At 40.5% G+C, this 23,700-nt stretch overlaps 1 protein-coding gene across 1 annotated transcript; it reads left to right on the top strand.

Annotated features, from left to right (window-relative positions):
* Positions 1-1,062: 1,062 nt before the first annotated feature.
* kcnf1b (potassium voltage-gated channel, subfamily F, member 1b) lies at positions 1,063-2,768 on the top strand. The gene has a single exon (XM_023994982.1). The coding sequence runs from the start codon at positions 1,317-1,319 to the stop codon at positions 2,766-2,768; it is 1,452 nt and encodes a 483-aa protein (XP_023850750.1). The 5' UTR covers positions 1,063-1,316.
* The last annotated feature ends 20,932 nt before the right edge of the window (positions 2,769-23,700 follow it).

The raw sequence follows: 23,700 nt of genomic DNA, 5'->3' as shown, positions 1-23,700 counted from the left end.
ACTTTCTTGGGCGCCCTGAAGCCTTCTTCACAACAATTGAACCGCTCTCCTTGAAGTTCTTGATGATCCGATAAATGGTGAATTTAGGTGCAATCTTACTGGCAGCAATATCCTTGCCTGTGAAGCCCTTTTTGTGCAAAGCAATGATGACGGCACGTGTTTCCTTGCAGGTAACCATGGTTGACAGAGGAAGAACAATGATTCCAAGCACCACCCTCCTTTTGAAGCTTCCAGTCTGTTATACGAACTCAATCAGCATGACAGAGTGATCTCCAGCCTTGTCCTCGTCAACACTCACACCTGTGTTAACGAGAGAATCACTGACATGATGTCAGCTGGTCCTTTTGTGGCAGGGCTGAAATGCAGTGGAAGTGTTTTGGGGGGATTCAGTTAATTTGCATGGCAAAGAGGGACTTGCAAATAATTACAATTCATCTGATCACTCTTCATAACATTCTGGAGTATATGCAAATTGCCATCATACAAACTGAGGCAGCCGACTTTGTGAAAATTAATATTTGTGTAATTCTCAAAACTTTTGGCCACGACTGTACTCTTCCTAACCTGCTGATTATGGCGAGTGCTTGAACCTCTGTGTTTATGCTTCACACAAATCCCACCACCCCCCTCTCTGCTGTCCTCCGAATTGTGCAAGTTTGTTTGTTGTCAGCAGAGCGCGTCCTACAGTATCTCCGTTTTGTGGAGACGTATGTAATTGCGTGGCTGTCCCAAGTGATCAAAAGGACACCAACAGGTACTGATGTAATTTCGTTCAATGATAACGCTTTGACATTAGCCTACCCCTCCCTGACTATAACTTCGTATTAATTTCCCAGACGTCGGTTTTTAATTTCACCATGTGTTCTCAAGACAAATAGGCCTATGTAATGGTTGTGCAATGCGCTCACCAACAAGTTCTACATCAATATCCAATCACCTCACTCACATCATATCACCTCACTTCAACTTCAACCATACGCAATATTTGTGTTTTAATTGCCCAAGACAACTTGGTATATTCAACTTCAAGAAGAAAGTTGACAACCAAGTGATATCCGCTCACATAGCTCACAGGCGCTGCAGTAACAGTGTTTGTGTGAGAGTAAGACAGAGAGAGAGATTACTTAATTGCAGCTTGGTCATGGAAGAGCGCTGAGCGGGGTTTTGCACAATGCCTTTCCTTCTTTTTTAAATAACTTTATATAGGCTACCGGCACTTTAAACGTTTCATGTGACCTACAAGTCTGTTTATTGCTTTTCGACATTTTCCTCCAGTTATTATACTGCGTCGAACATAGCCTACGACAGCAGGAAAGATGTGGACAATACCCAAACCTCGATATAAGAACTGCAACAAATTGGATACAAGGGATGAAGCCGAGATGGCCGTGAACATTGGCGGGGTGAGGCTAGTTTTAGACGGCGATGTGCTTAACCGCTACCCGGAGAGTCGACTTGCAGAACTGATCAACTGCTCAACTCTGAATTACGACGTTATCTACTCACTTTGTGATGACTATGACCCGGGTAAAAAAGAGTTTTATTTCGACCGGGATCCTGACGCTTTCAGATGTATCATTGACGTGTATTACTTCGGTGAGATTCACATAAAACGAGGTATATGTCCAATTTGTTTCATTAAAGAGATGGAGTTCTGGAAAATTCACCAAAGCTATTTGGACGAGTGCTGTAAAAGTTACCTGACTGAAAAAGAGGAAGAGCTGGCAGAGATTGCCAACAAAGTGAAGCTTATCTTGGATGATCTAGATGGGGACCCTTCTGTCAACTGCTCAGCGCGGTGCCTAAAGTTCATTTGGAAACTCATGGAGAAACCGGAGTCCTCTTTGCCTGCGCGCGTCATCGCCATTGCATCTTTCCTCTTCGTCCTTGTGTCCTCCGTGGTGATGTGCGTGGGGACCATTCCAGAAGTCCAAGTAGAAGATGAAGAGGGGGACCTTGTGGAGCACCCGATGCTGGAGGCCATCGAGACAGCCTGCATAGGCTGGTTCACCCTGGAATACCTGCTGCGTTTTGTGTCCTGCCCAAACAAACGGCAGTTTTTCCTATCCTTTATGAACATAATAGACTTCATGGCTATCATTCCCTTCTACGTGGTGTTGACCCTTACTTACCTGGGCACGACCATGATGGATCTGGCCAAGGTCCAGCAGGCGGTCCAGGCGCTTCGCATCATGCGTATCGCCCGCATCTTCAAACTGGCGCGCCACTCCTCTGGGCTACAGACTTTCACCTATGCGCTGAAGAGGAGTTTCAAAGAGCTGGGGCTGCTCCTTATGTACATGGGCATAGGGATATTCGTGTTCTCAGCCCTGGGCTACACCATAGAGCAAAGCCACCCGGAGACCCTCTTCAGTAGCATCCCACAGTCTTTCTGGTGGGCTATTATCACCATGACCACCGTGGGCTATGGAGACATTTACCCCAAAACCACTCTAGGCAAGTGCAACGCAGCCATCAGCTTCCTGTGTGGGGTGATAGCCATCGCGTTGCCCATTCACCCCATTATCAACAACTTCGTACATTTTTACAACAAGCAGAAACTGCTCGAGACCGCGGCCAAGCACGAGCTGGAGCTCATGGAGTTGCAGTCTAGCGAGGATTCACTGATGAAGGCAACGCGCAAGTGTGGCGCAGCGGGTGCGTTGGAGAGCTCGATGCGTACCTCGCGTAGTGATAATTGTATACCACTTCTCGAGGAATCGACCAGGACTTTGAAGTCGAAAGATTATTGCTCGGAAACAGAATAATTGTAACTTGGTAAAGAAACATTCTATAGTGATGTGTTTCAATAGCTAGGTTTCCATCCAATTGGCGACAGATTTTCATGTGTCTAAAATCCGCATAAAAACAATATGGCATGTTCCCAAACAATATGGCATGTTCCCACCAGAGACATGTTTCCATCAAATTGAGTTGTTGTAGATAAAATGCTGTGCCTGATGACGTAGTGCACATAAAAAATACAAGTTAAATGGGGTTCCATCGCATTTTCAACTCTACTTATGGTTTTCTCATACAAAACGTTGAGTTATTTGGCGAGTGTGCCCACTCTGGTATTGGCACGTGCGCTCGAGCGTGCTGGCGCATGTATAGCCTACATGATGAGATTATTATGGACAAAAGAGCGAGATTCTTTTTATTTGTCAAATAGCAGACAAGCATCGAGGATCATGTCACCAGAATAAGACCCTCGATATTTATTGGAAAGGAGTATCAAGCTCATCACCTTGCACTTTCACCACCCTGTGAAGTTCATGATAACTTTTCTTCATATATAGCCTAATAAACTGTATGCTTTCCCAACCAGTTATAGTGGGAGGACCACACAACATGTCATTGCGTGACTCCAAGTTTACTTCGATATAAGGGTTATTATATATCAATATTTGCGCATAAAGGCGTTTCCACCGACATTTCTCGCATAATTAATTTTACCGACTAAAATATCGCACCTTGTCTAGCGTATTTTGTTTTGTCCACATTTGTAATGTTTAAACATTTTCCATCGGGCCTTTCATTAAATGTTTTATCCGACATGCACTTTACTGGCATAAAAATGTTGGATGGAAACTTGATTAGTGAGCTATATCCTCCTGTGGTTACTTCGTCTTTATGTGGGTCTACAGCTAAACGACTATCTTTAACAGTAATCCAATGGAGGACGTTTTCCTCTGAATTTAGTTTTTAGGAGAGAGTTGTAGTAGTATTATTTATTCAATAATTAGCATCGAATAAAGCGTTTGCATGAAAAACGTTGAAATGGGCGCCATGAGTATCCAAATCTGGAGACAGGCATACTAATGTGGAGCTGAACCACCCCGTTCCCATCCCTTGGGGAAAGGTGCATTCTGAGGAAAGTAGTTTTGAAATGCAGTGCTCACACCTGCAGCCCCAGTCATATTGATCCTATGTATTTGACGTTTGTTTAGGGGTTAAGGGCATGCCTGTAATTATTATACCGGTGCACAGAACTTTTATGCGCAGATAGCCTAGTGGATATTCTTCCAGTCTAGCCCGGTCCAGCCGCTTCCCGCTTGATCACTCCATTGTGTGTGTGTTTGTGTGTACGTGCGTGCGAGAAAATGCTGTCTCCATGTGGAGAACAGTTCAGAGAGTGTCTACACTCGCCTACATGCAGGGATGAGGTCCACATATGGATGTGGTATAAATCTGAAGTCAAAAGGTCAGATTCCATGTGTTTTGTTTGCTGTTTAGCATTAAATAAAATATCAGATAGGTATCAGATATAACAAACAATTTACAAAAGATCTAAATTGGGCTGCCTGTGTAAACGCAGCCCTAGTAGTCTTTTACTGTGAATTTATTTGACCATGAAAGAAAGAAGAAAATGGAAGATATCGCAGGTTGACTTGAATTGAGCCCTGTGTCATCCAGTCACATACTATTTACATCCATACTATCATTTTTGCACACATTCCGCTACACAATTGCTTGACTGATCAGGCTAACAAAAAAAATTGATCTGTTAAGGTTTGACTCTCAGAGCATATCTTTTCTGGCTTCCTTCAACCGAAAGCACACATCCACATTATCGATTGCTCGCAAACATTACTATTGCTGACAAACACATAAATATTCTGGCTCCCACAGTGTTCATTTGTTGGTCACCAATGACACGTTTCAGGGAGCAGATCTTCATCTAATAGCTTTATTTTAGGGACAAATGTTAAATCATGTTATGTCCAAACAAGTTTAACAAATCAAAACATATTTTATATTTGAGATTCTTCAAAGTTTGCGTTGATGACAGCTTTGCACACTCTTGGCATTCTCTCAACCAGCTTCATTAGGTAGTCACCTAGAATGCATTTCAATTAACAGGTGTGGCTTTTTAAAAGTTAATTTGTAGAATTTATTTCCTTCTTAATTTGTTTTAGCCAATCAGTTGTGCTGTGACAAGGTAGGGGTGGTATACAGAAGATAGCCCTATTTGGTAAAAGACCAAGTCCATATTATGGCAAGAACAGCTCAAATAAGCAAAGAGAAATGACAGTCCATCATTAAACATAAAATCTCAAGAACTTTGAAAGTCTCTTCAAGTTCAGTCGCAAAAACCATCAAGCGCTATGATGAAACTGGCTCTCATGAGGACCGTCACAGGAAAGGAAGACCCAGAGTTACCTCTGCTGTGGAGGATAAGTTCATTAGAGTTAACCACACCTCAGATTGCAGCCCAAATAAATGCTTCACAGAGTTCAAGTAACAGACACATCTCAACATCAACTGTTCAGAGGAGACTGTGTGAATCAGGCCTTCATGGTTGAATTGCTGCAAATAAACCACTACTAAAGGACAGCAATAAGAAGAAGAGACTTGCTTGGGCCAAGAATCACGAGCAATGGACATTAGAGCGATGGAAATCTGTAATTTGGTCACAAAATTGAGTACAAAATTGCATTTTTTTGTGCCAACTGCCGTGTCTTTGTGAGACGCAGAGTAGGTTAACGGATAATCTCCGCATGTGTGGTTACCACCGTGAAGCATGGAGGAAGAGGTGTGATGGTGTGGGGGTGCTTTGCACACTTAACCAGCAGCGATACGCCATCCCATCTGGTTTGTGCTTAGTGGGACTTTCATTTGTTTTTCAATAGGACAATGATCCAACACACCTCCAGGCTGTGTAAGGTCTATTTGACCAAGAAGAAGAGTGATGGAGTGCTACATTAGATGACTTGGCCTCCATAATCACCTGACCTCAACCCAATTGATATGGTTTGGTATGAGTTGGGCTGCAGAGTGTCGGAAATGCAGTCAACACGTGCTCAGCATATGTGGGAACTCCTTCAAGACTTTTGGAAAAGCATTCCTCATGAAGCTGGTTGAGAGAATGTCAAGAGTGTGTATAGCTGTCATCAAGGCAAAGGGTGGCTACTTTGAAGAATCTAAAATATATTTTGATTTGTTTAACACATTTTTGGTTACTACATGATTCCATATGTGTTATTTCATAGTTGTGATGTCTTCACTATTATTCTACAATGTAGAAAATAGTAAAAAATAAAGAAAAACCCTTGAATGAGTAGGTGTGTCCAAACCTTTGACTGGTATTGTATATAGTACATACACAAAGACTAATTATAACCCACTAATATTATATCCATAAACCTGTTGCACATTTTCTGAGAGTTACAGACTATGCTAATCTAGCTAATTACCTAGTGGGAATTCATTCCCTTTAAACTGGTGACAGAAAACACATCCTGTCACTTTTCAGTAGTCACTGGGGAGCGGTGAGTCAGAAGCGTTTCCAAGGTCTCACAGGAGAACCCAGTCACTAATGATAGATTACCACTGAGGAAACTCAACCATCTTTAAGGGTATTTTTGGCATTGAGTCCAAATCTAGGAGTGATTACGCACATAGGCTACTGAAAGTTATGACATTTTTCTGTACATAATTTATTTTGCCACAATGCTGTATAATGAAAAAAGAACTAGACAAAATATGTTTTAGATTCCTAATCCTGAATGTACTTGTGTGTAATTTTTGTAATGAAACTGTTGGTCAATATATAAAATTTATTAAAAAACACTGCCATATTGTCAAAAACATTGAGGGATATAGTTGGACCAGAAAGGTATTGCTCTGTCCTCTGAGGTATGTCTGAATAAATCAGCAGGTGGAAATGTGTTGGGTCAAATAACAAAGAGCCAGTTGTTGCAGTCTATCATGCCAGACTCCTATTGTAAGGTGACCTTTTAAGAATCCTTTCTTCTGCCTGGGGACTTTCAGCAAGCGCTCAACCTTGCAGTTGCATGTATGGATTTTATTTACCTCTTTCTCTATCGCACCCACTCCCTCACTGTTGATCACGTCGTCTATTGGCATTTCAGATGATCCTGCTGGGCTTTTCAGGGTGGAAGCACTTTTGAAAATGTATTTTTTGGCGGGGAGATTGAAGTTTTTGCTTCATATTTTTAGGAGAAAAAATAGCTTTATAATCAATAATACACGTGTTGTGAAAAAAGCGCCGCCAGTTGGAGATGCTGCAGGTTGCTGACTTGATCCTCCTACGTATTGTGAATACGGACTAAAACACTATGTGCTGAATATTCGTTTTTACAAATAAAACATATCTTGCTGTGTTTTGACAATAAAACATTCATGGGTGTTAAAATAATGTTCATATTCTATATGAATTTCCCACAAATATTTACCTGGTCCTTTTTTGAGGTTTCTGCAATCTTAGCCCTGCTGAAAAAATAGCATAGCCCAGCACAGGTGGGTGACCAGCCTTCGTTGTGCTTTCGCTGGTGACTAGCCTTTGTTGTGTTTTCACTGGTGATCAGCCTTCAATGTATTTTTTTCACTGGTGACCAGCCTTCATTTTGTTTTTTCTGGTGACCAGCCTTCGCTGTTTTTTGGATACATAAACTGGTCACCAGCATATGCTGCTCAATTAACATTGGATTCGTTTATCTTTACCAAAATAAAGGCTATTTATTCACTTACAAATGTGCAAAAGGTATGCTATCTAGCATGTAAAACCATCAAATTGTATATGTTTATCCTACACATCTCAACAGATTACCCACTATAGTAGTGTAAACATACACTGAGTGTACAAAACATTAAGAACACCTTCCTAATATTGAGTTGCAACCATGTTGACTCCAATGCATTTATCCCAAAGCCTATTCTTCACTCATTCATTTTCCCCATAGGAATGGCTGAACGAACCAGAGTTAACTAATTTCTGGGTTTTAGCTGGCAAGCTTTATAGGGAGGCAGCATTTTCTAGCTTTGTCAATTTTCTTGAAAATAAATGCACCTTAAACATCACACAACCCATGAAATAGTTAGCGAAACATCTTACTATTTCCACACCCATCATTATCATATTTTCCAGAATGCTCTATTGCAGTTGGCAATTCAGAATTGTTTCTTTCAATATCTGTATTTTTGCATGTCCATTGATTTATTAATTAATCAATTACTTTATCTTATGCTACACAAGGATAAATACCATACATTTTTCTAAACTAATCCAATCTGTTAGTTGGACTCATTGCACCCGTTACTGAAATGTTAAAAAGTTAAAAAGTGTCATTCATTCATCAGTCTAACCCTAGCAGTCTTTCTGAATGCAGATTTTGGGAACCTACGCTGGCTGGATTCTAATAGCAATTAAATATCACATTGCAAGCCAGCATAATTTGACTTGATGCTGGTATTGCTTTAGCTTATGCTGATCACCAGTGTCCAAAACACAGCGAAGACTGATCACCAGCAAAAACACAGCGAAGACTGGTCACCAGCAAAAACACAGCGAAGGCTGGTCTCCAGGAAACGCACAGCGAATGCTGATCACTAGCAAAAACACAATGAATGCTGGTCACCAACGAAAACACAATGAATGTTGGTCACCAGCGAAAACAAAATGACAGCTGGTCTGCCAGCAGAACCAGTTAGACCATGCTAGTCAGACCAGCTAGACCATGCTGGTCAGACTAGCTTGACCAGCATCCAACCAGCATTGTCCTGCATAGACTAGCATGGACAAGCATAGACTATCATGGACCAGCTTGAAATTCATGCTGGTCTATGCATTGTAACATTTATGCTGTTTTCTGGGGTCAAATAAAAAAATAGACAAGTGCAAAAATACCAAGCGGACTCTCCTCACAGATGCCTCTATTCTTAGAATAAAACACTTGTCTCTACAGACATAGTCTCTTGCGCCCTGAGCCTAGTACAGGCAAGATGTGTAAAGCAAAGACATTACATAAACATTTCTAAGGCAGACTGAATTTACCACCTATTCTCCATGGGTACTAACTTGAAAAGGCTATATCAAGTAGCAGAAGAATCCCAATAAAATCTTATTCCCATCTCATTTTCCTCATGTCTGAAGGGGAAATATAACAAACCAGTAAGTAGGTGATTACTCTTATGTGGACATGAAATGTCAATTGCTTGGCAAACTTGGAGAAGTCAAATACCCTATCTGTAACAAATTAGTATATGCTGATGATAGTATTATGTGTGCTATTTCCCCGATTGTTGATCTGGCTGTATCAAAAGTGAAGTCAGATTTTATGGCTATGCAGGAATGCCTTGCTGATGCAAAACGCGTGCCTAATACGGGCAAAACTAAATATATGTTGTTTTTAAACTCTTAAGAATGTTTCAGATGAAATACATGCTCACTCATTAGATGGTTCCCCAATTGAACGAGTTCCCACATATAAATACTTGGGCATTTGTATTGATATGGATTTGACATTTGACATTTAGAAAATTAGCTATTTAAGAAGCTAAGATTTAAATGTTGCTTTTTCTACAGAAACAGGCCGTGCCTTTCTCTAAGCAGTAGGATGCAGATTATTCAGTCAACCTTTTTATCTGTTCTTGATTATGGTGATATTATTTGTCAAAGTGCAGCTACTACTCTTAAATCTTTGGATGCCATCTACCATAGTGCCTTTCTTTTGTTACAGGCGACAGTGTGAAAACAACAGTATAATGTGTGAGCTCCATTTTCACATCCCATTTCTCAAAGACAGTCCAACTCCTCTTCAATGTCACTGAACGCAGAACTGTGTCCTCCATACAAACTGCTTGAGGGTAAGAGGAGGGAGAGAAGAGAAGTCCTTGGCCATGCTTATAAAGCAGTGAATATTTGGCTTCACAGGTATTATTGCAGGCATGTTATGTGAATGTGGAGTTAATAAATGGCCACCCGGGAGGCTTGACATCAGCAGCCATTTCTTTATGTACAGTTCAGCATTTCTAATAATGAATGAAGAAGACAGATCTAAATTATTCACATCCCCACTACAGTACATTTTCATTAATCTGTGAGGACTAATAAGTGCTTCACCTTTGTCCTATCTATTAATATCTCCTTACAAGAAACTGGGCTTTGGAACAAAGTTCATGGAGAGAATGTATTTCACAGGTGAGGTTTTGGTTTCACTGAGTCTGTGGAGACTGTTCAACCTGGATAAGAGACTTCTGTTGAGAGTCCATTTGATTTGTGACCCATTCTTCAATTCAGTTACACTTACTTCTGAAGTTTGGAAGTGCTTCATCACTATAAAAGGTGTAAATGAAAGCATACCTTTTTATTACGACAGAGCAGTTCTATTTCAAAGATTTTAAATGGACTTATTGTAATTAGGCATAAAATGTGCTTTTTAAAAAGAAACAAATATTTGGGAAAGAAGCATTAAATACTTTTAACATGTCCCTTATCTGCATAATTGGTCATTTGTTTGTAACACCAGAATGATGAAGAACCAAAATATAAAAAACATCAATTAATGCATCACACTATGTGCAGTTTAGTGATTACTTATGCAAATTAGACCTCAGTGAACTGGACAAATAATGCACGGGAACTGTGAGTAGACTAGACAGAGTCTCTTAAACACAGTCCCTTACTGAAGCGATATAGAATGTTTACAGCTAGACAATGAAGAAAACATGGTACTGCCAGGGACCCAGATGCTTAGACCTCTTTATTTGGGCTGGCGACGAGGTGATGGTGGAGTGGAAGGAGCAGTGGCGGCCCGTCATTTGAGACCCACCTGTTTTTAAAAAATATATACAGTACCAGTCAAAAGTTTGGATACACCTACTCATTAAAGGGATTTTCTTTATTTTTACTATTTTCTACATTATAGAATAGAGAAATTATAGATAAAACATATCGGTCCTCATCGGCCATTGGACATAAACATTACATAACAAGATAGAAATCGCAAATTCAACAATGAGTGGTTTGGAAGGAATCAGTTGCTAACTGCAAGCATTACAAAGCAATCACTAGCCTGCTATTCAGTAGAGTGGGTGTGTGGTCCAAGTCTGGGTTTAAGGGTCTCTTTTCCAATGTTACAAGGATAAACATTCAACATTGGCCATGCTGTCAATCCAGCATGACTTCTGCCGTGTTCAAAACAACTGGAAACTCAGAACTGGGAAATCTCAGACTTCAGTGAGTTCAAGACAACTGGGAACTGGAAGAAAAAAAACTAACTGGGAAAATACGTTTTGAACGGTCATCCAACTCGGAATTCCAAGTCGGGAACTCAGGCCTCTTCCTAGAGCTTCGACCTGAAGATCCCTGACATCATGATTCAACCTTGTCCAAGTTGTCTTGAAAGCACCATAAATCCAGAGAATGACAGACTCTGACGACAAAGTTTGATGACAAAATGTCTCAATGAAGGACCGCCGCGCCACCTTCTTGTTCAAGTGAGTACAGCACAAGGTGAGTCCAAAAATGTTGTGTATGTTGCTGCATAAATGATGTAATATGACAGGGAAATATGTACACTGTAGTTAAGAAAGTAATACTAAGTGTATGTTGTGTAGTAAGCTGTTAGTAGCCCATATGCCTCCCCTTAACAATTTGTTCCCTTTTCCCCTCATAACTTAGCCTACTGTTCTGACTTGGTGGTGCACATGTAGCCTATAGTCTGTTTTAGAGAAATGTCATCAAATATTGTGAGACCTTTCATTGTCTGCTTATATGCCCCCATTAGTTATCCTATGTTTCTGACTTGGTGTACAGGGAGAATCCTGTAAGAACAGCCCATGTTCTGAATTCTGTCACTGTACATTTCAAAAGTGCTGAACAAATAGTTATATTGACTATGTCTGTCCTAACTTGCTCATTAATGTCTTAATCGAAATTACGAAATGCCTCTTATCTGCTCGTCGTCCCCATATGCCATAGTTTGTACATCTCAATTGTCAGTAGAAACAACATTTGTTTAAGCAAGTCAGCCATATCAGCTATGTTTTTTTAAAAGGCAGTAAATTAAACTGAATGAACTGATTCGCTGCCAGACAAGGCTCTGCTGATAGCCAGGTGTAGCAATGACTGCTGTTGGGACTCTGCTGTTGGAACAGCTTTATGTAGGCCATAACAGTTTGTGGGCAGTGTTGTGTTGTGTAGTGGCTTTGCTGGCATGCATCCCCAAATTGTTTGTTGTTGCCCCACTAAGATTTACATGCTAAAATCGCCACTGGGAAGAAGGGACATGGTTGACAACAGCGGCGCTTTTTGCATGATCAACATGTTACCCGTGAAGTTTGTTCAAGTCAATTATAAATAATGTTCTGTTAACCCATCATTTCAAAGGCCCGAGGCCCCCCTCCCCTCTTAGATATCTCATTCGTGGATTAGGTTACTTTGCTGCTCTCCTTCTTTCATAACCACACATCTCTTTGTTCTTTTATTTTCTGAGCTGGCCAGAGCACCCTCATGGTTTGTGAGCTCTTTTCTGGGTTGACACTGTCCCTGTCAAAGGAGTGATAACACCATAAGGATTAACTTCAGAGAAACACAAGAGGAGAATGACTTGAGAGATTGGATATCTGGTCCCCAAGCGTCTCTGTGGTGTAAATGAAGGACACAAGGCTGTCCTTCCTACACACACTGCATTTTACTGGGCCAGTAGTGTGTTCCACTCTGCTGATTATTGCTTGTGTGAAAAATAGACTCCAAGGTTATCCCATATGGATTACTATCTGTAACAGAGCCTGTTCAAAGTTGGTCTTAGAAGGCTACTGTATTGGCAGACCTCTAAGCCGTTAATTAAAGACACACAAAACAATACCCAGTCATGTATAGTGATTCATAGTTTTTTATCCTTAATGAATTGACAGATTAAAAGGATTTAATATATGATACTGCTGCAGCCAATAATCTGCTCCAGGTGCTCTGCGTGCCTGGTCGTTGACCCTGTGCTTCCATTCGGTGTGAGTGTGTATGTGTGCACGTGTGTGTGTGTGATTAAAAAGGGAGGGGTGCTGTCCGAGGTGCTGAGAATCCAGCACTGTACCAATAAAACTGTAAATTCCGGTCCTGTGAATACGATTTCCACAAGTTATTATGCAGTTCCTTGGATTTTGTTTTGGCTCAATCGATGTCTCCTAATTTTAGCACTTGGATAATGTGATGCTTGCTGTCTGGCGTCCCTGTTGCCTGGAGATAGGTAAAGCATGGGACGAAACATGTCATACGCATATACAAGGAAAAGGGACCTCTACAAATGACATTATCCTCGCTTTATGCAAATAAATACATTTACAACATCCTATGTATTGGTGTATTCTCCTTACATTCGGTCATTTCAAATAGGGTGTTTAATTAACAATTTCAACTGGGCACACAGTTTCATTTCAATATGGAAAATTGGGTAGTATTTGGATGAGACGTTGATCAGTGAGATTGCAACCTATATTCACCCACTCAAAAAGACATCCAAAGGTTAGTTGAATTTCAAAAGTCTTATCACAAAGCTTTCAACCATCTAAAAACAAAAACTAATTCTAATGGAAAAACAATGTCAGATCTTTGGTGTAGTTGTCACTCCAATGTCTATTAATGCGCTTTCAACCATTTAAAAGCACAGAAAATGTTAAATGGGAATTCAATGTCAGATATTTTGTTTATTTACACAACAGATGAATGTGTTATCCTCACTAATAGCAGAACCAAATGATCTGGATTGCAGTTGAGATTACATAAAAAATACAACTGATCAATGTAGTTCGAGATTTTGCGCAATTGTGAAGATCTCCACAGACCTGTGACGACCTATGTAGGCTATCATGCACATGCACGCTTTATGATTACATAAGAAGAAATGTATAGGTACAATAGCCTCATAATGTGGCCATGGATGTGCTACTCATTTTAAGGTTGAATGTTACATTAGTTTGTAAGATTGCCTTAACTTTAGGCTATTTACTGTATTACAAAAGTAATGTTTCATTGTGTTTGGTTGACAACGCATCCAAATATCAACATTTAAAATTAAATGTATCTACTGCTTGGATAGTTTCATCTGTGCCTACAAATGAATAATTGATATGTTGGATTCACGTCTCCACCTCAAAGTAAAAAAATTGGTTTAAATTCACATCAAACTTAAAATGCACATTAAAGTTTGATTTAATTTAGTCCCATTCTTTAACTTAGATGTTTGGTTGAGATGGAGAGGTGAATGAAACATATCAATGATTAATTTGTAGACAAACTGGAATTAAAGGCAGACTAAGTCAGTGCCACAGATGGAACTATCCAAGCAGAAGATACATCTTCTTCAAATGTTGATATTTGGTTTCGTTGACAACCAAACACAATTCAATATCACTAAATATCATTACATTTGAAATCAACCAGAGCTTGAAAGCCTAGGCCTATGTATTGTATATTTTTTGTTGAATTCTGGGTTGAATTGAAACAATAGCTGTTGATAACTTAGCAAATAGCATCATTGATGATATATGAGTGATAAAGTATGGGAACTAGAGGTCGACCGATTATGATTTTTCAATGCCGATACCGATTATTGGAGGACAAAAAAAAAGCCGATACCGATTAATCGGCCGATTTTTTTTAAATTTAAAAATAAATATATATATATATATATATATATATATATATATATATATATATATATATATATATCATACACACACACACTTTTGTAATAATGACAATTGCAACAATACTGAATGAACAATGAACACTTTTATTTTAACTTAATATAATACATAAATACACACACAGCTCTGAAGTGACAATGATACTGAAGAGTCTGCTTAGGAGACAAATACTCTGAACTGTTTGAATAAAAATAGAGTTTAAGTTACCTGTGATGAATGTTGAAAACAAAAACTTTAATTTCTATATGCAGGAAATCCTATTTTAATAATGGGCATGGTAAGAATTGACAACCAAAGTGCGTGTCACGTTCTGACCATAGTTCTTGTGTGTTTTACTTGTTTTAGTGTTGGTCAGGACGTGAGCTGGGTGGGCATTATATGTTGTGTGTCCAGTTTGTCTGTTTCTATGTTTGGCCTATATGGTTCTCAATCAGAGGCAGGTGTTTTGTGTTGTCTCTGATTGGGAATCATATTTAGGTGGCTTGTTTTGTGTTGGGGTTTGTGGGTGGTTGTCTTCTGTCTTTGTGTTCTGCACCAGATAGGACTGTCTCGGTTTTCACGTTTGGTATTTTGTATAGTGTTCACGTTATCGTCTCTTTGTTTATTAAACATGTTGAACACTAGCCGCGCTGCATTTTGGTCCTCTCCTTCACCAACGGAAGAAAACCGTTACAGAACCACCCACCAATCTCGGACCAAGCAGCGGCAGCAGCAGCAGCGGTACCAGGAGGAATGGACTTGGGAAGACGTGTTGGACGGAAAGGGTTGCTACACATGGGAGGAGATCCTGGCTGGTAGGGATCGCCTTCCATGGGAACAGGTGGAGGCAGCTAGGAGAGCGGAAGCAGCTGCGAAGGGGAACCGGTGTTATGAGGGAACACGGCTGGCCAGGAAGCCTGAGAGGAGACCCCAAAAATGTATTGGGGGGGGGGGCTAAAGGGGAGTGTGGCGAAGTCAGGTAGGAGACCTGCGCCCACTTCCTGTGCTTACCGTGGCTTACCGTAAGCTACCTCTCTGTCATGAGCTGTCCCTCAGTCCGGAGGAGTTTCCTCAGTCTAGTGGGGACCTTTGTGAAGGTTCCTAGGCCAAGGTCGGCGGCGAGGGTCGCCACTCAAAGGACGCTGAGGAGGGGGACAAAGACAATGGTAAAATACCGATTTCCGATTGTTATGAAAACTTGAAATCGGCCCCGATTAATCGGCCATTCCGATTAATCGGTCGACCTCTAATGGGACCATTTATTTGCTCAGTCAAAAACCTAACCTTTGGAATGACTTTGATAGCAACAGTGTATCTATTTAGTTTTTAACTGGAGCTCTCTCAACAATAATTTTCACGATAGCACATTTGTAATAGTCAGTGAAAATGTCATAGCTAAGCTAAAACCAAAGGGTAGCTGTAGGTAGATCAATTCTCCAGTAGGTGCTGCCAGCCTGTAGTATTTTTTTCTTCTGATAGTGGATATAACTTTGAAGATCTGATATTTTAAAGGTGCAAATTAAACATATGTTATACAAGATTTGTCTATGTTTAAATTTGGTTAACACGCTGACATAATCATATGGTTGAAATTTCAACCTCAAAAATGCAGTTTACATTGATGACTTTTTTAAAATCTAATGTTTTTTCCTTATCGATTCCACGTCACAATACGTTAACAAATTACATTGAAAGGACGTTGATGATTCAACCAGTCTGTGCTCAGCGGGTTGGAAGTATAATAACAAAGCCTAAAAGCACAAAACAAACAGACGGTATAATTATGCAGGCCATTAACCCCGTACACTCATGCCAATTGGCCTATCTGGATGGGGCTAAACTGAAAAGTTTCTTACAGAAAAATATGGAAAGCATATGTATAACCATGGTAGCAATCAAAAGGGAACAGTTTGGAGATTATGGGATAATTATTATACTAAAGGTGAGGACAAAACAGTTAATCTGACACAAGAGTGAATCCAAATATTACACTGTTGATTTTATGTGCATTTTACTGTTTTACTGTACTTTTCGCCGCATTTGTTGATAACGAAATCTGAAAATGATAAGAAAATTAATGGAACATAAGATAAAATAATTACCAAGGTTTGAGTGAGAGTTCCAACTGGTGTCTCCACGTGGCCACGCACCTCCCCAAGTACACATTTTATTTTGGAATGTAGTAGAGTAAAAGTTGTCAAAAATATAAATAGTTAAGTAATGTACAGATACCCCAAAAAACTACTTAAGTAGTATAAAGCATTTTTACTTAAGTACTTTACATCACTGATTTTAATAACTCAGAGAAAAGTCTTCAACTATAATGTGCTATTTTGAGCTCTCCTATCTGTGCAGTTGAGGAAGCAAGCAGACTTGTAGTTTTCTTTTGAACACAGCCCTGCATCCCTGCCTTTACACAATTACTGTTGTTGTTTATGCATTCTAAAAATGGCCCATTATAAATCGCAATCTGATCAGTTGGGCATCATTGGAAATGTGCTTTTCTTTCAAAAACAAGGACATTTCTAAGTGACCCCAAACTTTTGAACGGTAATATATATAAGATATATATCGATAACAGTCACTTATTAATCATTACCTCATATCAGTCTCATTCGGAACAGTCGTAACCTCCTTGGATCCACAAGAACCCCAGCCTTGCTCATCATTCAGTACTACACAAATTGGTTTAATTATTTATTTATTAACTAACTAAATAATAACAGAGAATACACATACACACTTATATGAGACAAATGTCCCTAGTGGACTGACAAGATATGACGGCTTGTTACAACATAACGTTAGAGAGGAGAGAGAGAGAGACAAAGGGAAAGAGACACTTATTGCACATTTGGAAACTACGCTCACAGTAACCATTTACTTTGCACACGAACCACCGCACGTTGGGTGTAAGAAATGAATGTATTTACGTGTTTGAATGCTGTCATTTGTCATCTATCTCTGTTGAAACCAAACCTTCTTTAAAGGGGGTTTTGTTTGCCTTTTCCTATGGGCCACTTGTATATGCTCTGATTTTCCACCAGAGGTCACAATGTCCTTCTTCTTAGTTGTCCGGTATCCAATGACTGTTTCCTCATAGCAGCTACTTAGCTGTACTAGTGATTGTCTGAGAGGATTTTCTCCTTTCTTCCTCGGGTAGATAGTCAAAGTTCCAAACTCACTTTACACGCGCAGCTGCAGACTGGCGGGGTTTGGTCTGGTAATTTCATTTTCTTCACCTCATGTTGAGATTTTCAGAGTTTCTAACCATTTTAACCTGTGGACCATGGTCTCACATCTTTCTGGTCTCAAGGAAGGTGGGTTTATTTTTTCACCTCATGTTGGTTCAGTGTTTCAACCATTTCCCACATGTAGCTAACGCTCCATGCTTTTCTGGTCTGATGTTAATTTATCTTCCAATCATTTTAAGCACTCTGGTTGAAAAGAGCGGTTCCATCACCCTGACAAGCTCGCTGACCTCACTCGGGGCGTGGCTACTTAATGCGCAAAGGATATGATTAGAAGTTGTCTTTTATGATTCCTAAAATCACATTCCTATCTTAACAAAGATAGTTTCATACATTTTCATATCACATAGACAACGTATTGGATGGAAACTTGACATATAAAGGGTGTATCCTTCCTAAATTACAGTATTTCATCCATACAGTTTTTAATGACAACACAAAATGAAAAACAATATGAGATGATTATTCTTTAGGTCCCCACTGACCATTTCCCACATTTGGATGTTAGAAATATTGTTCGAAAATTCCCTTTTTGGATGTTAGAGTTTTTGGATGGCGAAAGTCTCTCTCTAGACAAAGACATTCCAATTCCCATAATAGAGAGCCAGAAAGAGTTCTCTCCTGCTTAAATTTACGACGGTGTGTGGAGGTGTCAAAAAGCAGCCCAGCCCCCACCTCCCCTCTCTGTGGGTGAGAGAGGGCCAGGATATTTGTCAACAACTGCCAAGCTGATCTGAGCCACTGGATCCTCACGTGTAGTCATGACAACTGTATATTACATGAGTTTTATGATATGGAAATGTGAAGGGAACATTTGGACTAACTGGTGTTTGACTTGCTTGTATCAAAGCATTTATTATATCCTCAATGTCTCATCCTTTTTATTAAGAGTGGTGTAAAGTAACTATGTAAAAATACTTTGAAGTACTGCTTTTTGGGGGGTATCTGTACTTTACTATTTATATATGTTTTTGACAACTTTTACTCCACTGCATTTCTAAAGAAAATATGTACTTTTTACTCCCATAAATTTTTCCTGACACCCAAAAATACTTGTTACATTTCAAATGCTCAGAATTGGAGCATATTGCTCAGGCAATATACTCCAATTCACTCACCTATCATCAAATGCGTTGTCACTGCCTCTGATCTGGCAGACTTGCTAAACACAAATATAGCATTTGTAAATGAGTGTTGGATTGTGCCCTGGCTGTTCAGAAATAAAAAACAATAAAATAGCCCCTTCTGGCTTGGTTAATATAAGGAATTTGAGTATGAGAATGTAGTGCCTTTTCCACTACTGTACATAAGTACATTTAAAACCAGAACTTTTAGACTTTTACTCAAGTAGTAGAGTACTAGGGCTCCCGAGTGGTGCAATGGTCTAAGGCACTGCATCTCTTTTCTTTAAATTTTTTACTTGCTATATTGTATTTACTTCGCCACCATGGCCTTTTTATATTTTTATTTATTTATATATATATTTTGTTTGCCTTCACCTCCCTTATCTCACCTCACTTGCTCACATTGTATATAGACTTATTTTTCACTGTATTATTGACTGTATGTTTGTTTTACTCCATGTGTAACTATGTGTTGTTGTATGTGTCGAACTGCTTTGCTTTATCTTGGCCAGGTCGCAATTGTAAATGAGAACGTGTTCTCAATTTGCCTACCTGGTTAAATAAAGGTAAAATAAAATCTCAGTGCTAGAGGCATCACTACAGATCCGGGACCGAGATGAGGAGCCATGGGCAGCCATGGGCATAAGTCATCAGAGACAACTACATCTGTCAGTCAAAAACTAGCCTGGGGGCTAGTTACCCCTTTATGGTTATGAATGTGTTTCTACCTGTCATTTAGACAATGACTAGCCCAGTTAGAGCTTGTTAATGCTAACTTGCTAGCTAGCAACTTCACTAGAAGTAAATGCTAGCCAGTTAGCTAGTTAGAATAAGCTGCTATGAGTGCTGGCTATCAACCATACTATCAGATCGTCTGACGTAAAATACATTAAAAAGATAACTTAACTTAATTGCAGTTGTAAATGTTTCCACTTGTGACTGGTAGCTTTACAGTTAATAGGGGCATCCCGAGTGGCGCAGCGGTCTAAGGCACTGCATTGCAGTGCTAGAGGCATCACTACAGATCCAGGACAGAGATGAGGAGAAATGGGCATAAGTCATTAGAGACAACTACATCTGTCAGTCAAAAATATATTTCCCTCAATTAACACAATTAATTCTTTATAGTCCATTGACACATACAACTGTCAGTATATCAAAGTTAAATGTATTATCTTTAAATTTGACTTCGTATGACTGTATTTCTGAGTATCATATTATTTAGCAGTGCACAGTTGTTACAATTCTCCAGCATTCCAATGTAGTATTTAAGTTTTCTATTTTGACTGCTCCCTGACTGCCTATGTGTGTTATGTTATCCAATAGGACACATGATGTGCCATGGGGTGACACAGCTGTCAGATATTATATCCCAGTGTGATTCAACAACCTGGCCCTGTAGTGAAAAACAGACCATGAGGGCACTTTTAGCCGTACTAAAGCTCAGTGCAGTGAGCACACACCGTCACCCTCCACCAAATTTCACACCAACCTCCATCTCTAAACATCAACACTGCTCTGTATCATGCCATTGTTTCTAAAACACACACACACACACACACACACACACACACACACACACACACACACACACACACACACACACACACACACACACACACACACACACACACACACACACACACACACACACACACAGTTTCAGTCCAACTGTCCCACACTTCCACACACTGTCAGTCTCTATTCGCACACTTGCTATCTGTTTCAGTACAACACTCACACAAACATACTGTCCAGTCAGAACAAGGATGAGGTGGATGTCCAGGTTAAGGAGGGTTTAATTTGAGATGTTGGATAACTTTATTTACTATTATGTATTGATTAATTTTTTATGCTTTACCACGATGCACACTGCACAGAACACCGGAAGGATTATTACTGAATTATCACAGTGAATTATTGTAATGTTTGTTTATGTGTCAATTAATCCCATAAGGGATGGGTTGCCAACTGGCGATTTGACAGGAAAATAAAATGTAATTCATTCATGTTTCCAGCCCGCCTAGCTACTCACTGGACCCCTACGATCACGCGGCTATGCATACCTCTCAATATGCCTTATCCATTGCTGTTTTGGTTAGTGATTATTGTCTTATTTCACTGTAGAGCCTCTAGCCCTGCTCAATATGCCTTAGCTAACCATTTAGTTCCACCTCCCACACATGTGGTGACCTCACCTGGTTTAAATGATGTTTCTAGAGACAATATCTCTCTCATTGTAACTCAATGCCTAGGTTTACCTCCACTGTATTCATATCCTACCATAACTTTGTCTGTACATTATGCCTAGAATCTATTCTACTGTGCCCAGAAACCTGCTCTTTTTACTCTCTGTTCCGAACGTACTAGACGAACAGTTCTTATAGCCTTTAGCTGTACCCTTATCCTACTCCTCTGTTCCTCTGGTGATGTAGACGTTAATCCAGGCTCCGCAGTGCCTAGCTCCACTCCCATTCCCCAGGCGCTCTCATTTGTTGACTTCTGTAACCGTAAAAGCCTTGGTTTCATGCATGTTAACATTAGAAGTCTTCTCCCTAAGTTTGTTTTATTCACTGCTTTAGCACACTCTGCCAACCCGGATGTCCTAGTCATGTCTGAATCCTGGCTTAGGAAGACACCCAAAACCTCTGAAATTTCCATCCCTAACTATAACATTTTCCGACAAGATAGAACTGCCAAAGGGGGCGGCGTTGCAATCTACTGCAGAGATAGCCTGCAGAGTTCTGTCTTACTATCCAGGTCTGGGCCCAAACAATTTGAGCTTCTACTTTTAAAAATCCACCTTTCCAGAAACAAGTCTCTCACCGTTGCCACTTGCTATAGACCACCTTCTGCCCCCAGCTGTGTCCTGGACACCATATGTGAATTGATTGCCCCCCATCTATCTTCTGGGCTCGTGCTGTTAGGTGACCTAAACTGGGACATGCTTAACACCCCGGCCATCCTACAATCTAAGCTTGATGCCCTCAATCTCACACAAATTATCAATGAACCTACCAGATATAACCCCAAATCCGTAAACACGGGCACCCTCATAGATATCATCCTAACCAACCTGCCCTCCAAATACACCTCTGCTATCTTCAACCAGGATCTCAGTGATCACTGCCTCATTGCCTGCGTCTGTAATGGGTCTGCTGTCAAACGACCACCCCTCATCACAGTCAAATGCTCCCTAAAACACTTCAGCGAGCAGGACTTTCTAATCGAACTGGCCCGGGTAATCTGGGAGGATATTGACCTTATTCTGTCAGTAGAGGATGCCTGGTTATTCTTTAAAAGTGCTTTCCTCACCATCTTAAATAAGCATGCCCCATTCAAAAAATGTAGAACCAGGAACAGATTTAGCCCTTGGTTCACTCCAGACCTGACTGCCCTTGACTAGCACAAAAACATCCTGTGGCGTACTGCATTAGCATCAGATAGCCCCCGTGATATGCAACTTTTCAGGGAAGTTAGGAACCAATATACACAGACAGTTAGGAAGCAAAGGCTAGCTTTTTCAAACAGAAATTTGCATCCTGTAGCACAAACTCCAAAAAGTTCTGGGACACTGTAAGGTCCATGAAGAATAAGAGCACCTCCTCCCAGCTGCCCACTGCACTGAGGCTAGGTAACACTGTCACCACCGATAAATCCGCGATAATTGAGAATTTCAATAAGCATTTTTTCTACAGCTGGCCATGCTTTTGCTTTCCACCTGGCTACCACTACCCCGGTCAACAACCCTGGACCCCTCACAGCAACTTGCCCAAGCCTCCCCCATTTCTCCTTCACCCAAATCCAGATAGCTGATGTTCTGAAAGAGCAGCAAAATCTGGACCCCTACAAATCAGCCGGGCTAGACAATCTGGACCCTCTCTTTCTAAAATTATCCGCCAAAATTGTTGCAGCCCCTATTACTAGCCTGTTCAACCTCCCTTTTGTATCGTTTGAGATCTCCAAAGATTGGAAAGCTGCTGCGGTCATCCCCCCTCTTCAAAGGGGGAGACACTCTAGACCCAAACTGCTACAGACCTATATCTATCCTACACTGCCTTTCTAAGGTCTTCGAAAGCCAAGTCAACAAACAGATTACCGACCATTTCGAATCCCACCGTACCTTCTCCACTATGCAATCTGGTTTCAGAGCTGGTCATGGGTGCACCTCAGCCACGCTAAAGGTCCTAAACGATATCATAATCACCATAAATAAGAGACAATACTGTGCAGCTGTATTCATCGACCTGGCCAAGGCTTTCGACTCTGTCAATCACCACATTCTTATCAGCAGACTCAACAGCCTTGGTTTCTCAAATGACTGCCTCGCCTGGTTCACCAGCTACTTCTCAGACAGAGTTCAGTGTGTCAAATCGGAGGGCCTGTTGTCCGGACCTCTGGCAGTCTCTATGGGGGTGCCACAGGGTTCAATTCTCAGGCCGACACTCTTCTCTGTATACATCAATGATGTCGCTCTTGCTGCTGTTGAATCTCTGATCCACCTCTACGCAGACGACACCATTCTGTATACTTCTGGCACTTCCTTGGACACTGTGTTAACTAACCTCCAGACGCACTTCAATGCTTACAACTCTCCTTCCGTGGCCTCCAATTGCTCTTAAATGCAAGTAAAACTAAATGCATGCTCTTCAACCGATCGCTGCCCGTACCTGCCCACCCGTCCAGCATCACCATTCTGGACGGATCTGACTTAGAATATGTGGACAACTACAAATACCTAGGTGTCTGGTTAGACTGTAAACTCTCTTTTCAGACTCACATTAAGCATCTCCAATCCAAAATTAAATCTAGAATTGGCTTCCTATTTCGCAACGAAGCATCCTTCACTCACGCTGCCAAACATACCCTCGTAAAACTGACTATCCTACCGATCCTTG

The sequence above is a fragment of the Salvelinus sp. IW2-2015 genome, linkage group LG9 (assembly GCF_002910315.2).
Source record: "Salvelinus sp. IW2-2015 linkage group LG9, ASM291031v2, whole genome shotgun sequence".
Lineage (NCBI taxonomy): Eukaryota > Metazoa > Chordata > Actinopteri > Salmoniformes > Salmonidae > Salvelinus > Salvelinus sp. IW2-2015.
The sequence above is the reverse complement of the archived record's forward strand: the minus strand, read 5'-3'. Positions and strand labels throughout refer to the sequence as shown.

Bases quoted from the DNA above. Each gene is read 5' to 3' on its own strand.
- kcnf1b (XM_023994982.1), top strand. From the start codon at position 1,317: ATGTGGACAATACCCAAACCTCGATATAAGAACTGCAACAAATTGGAT.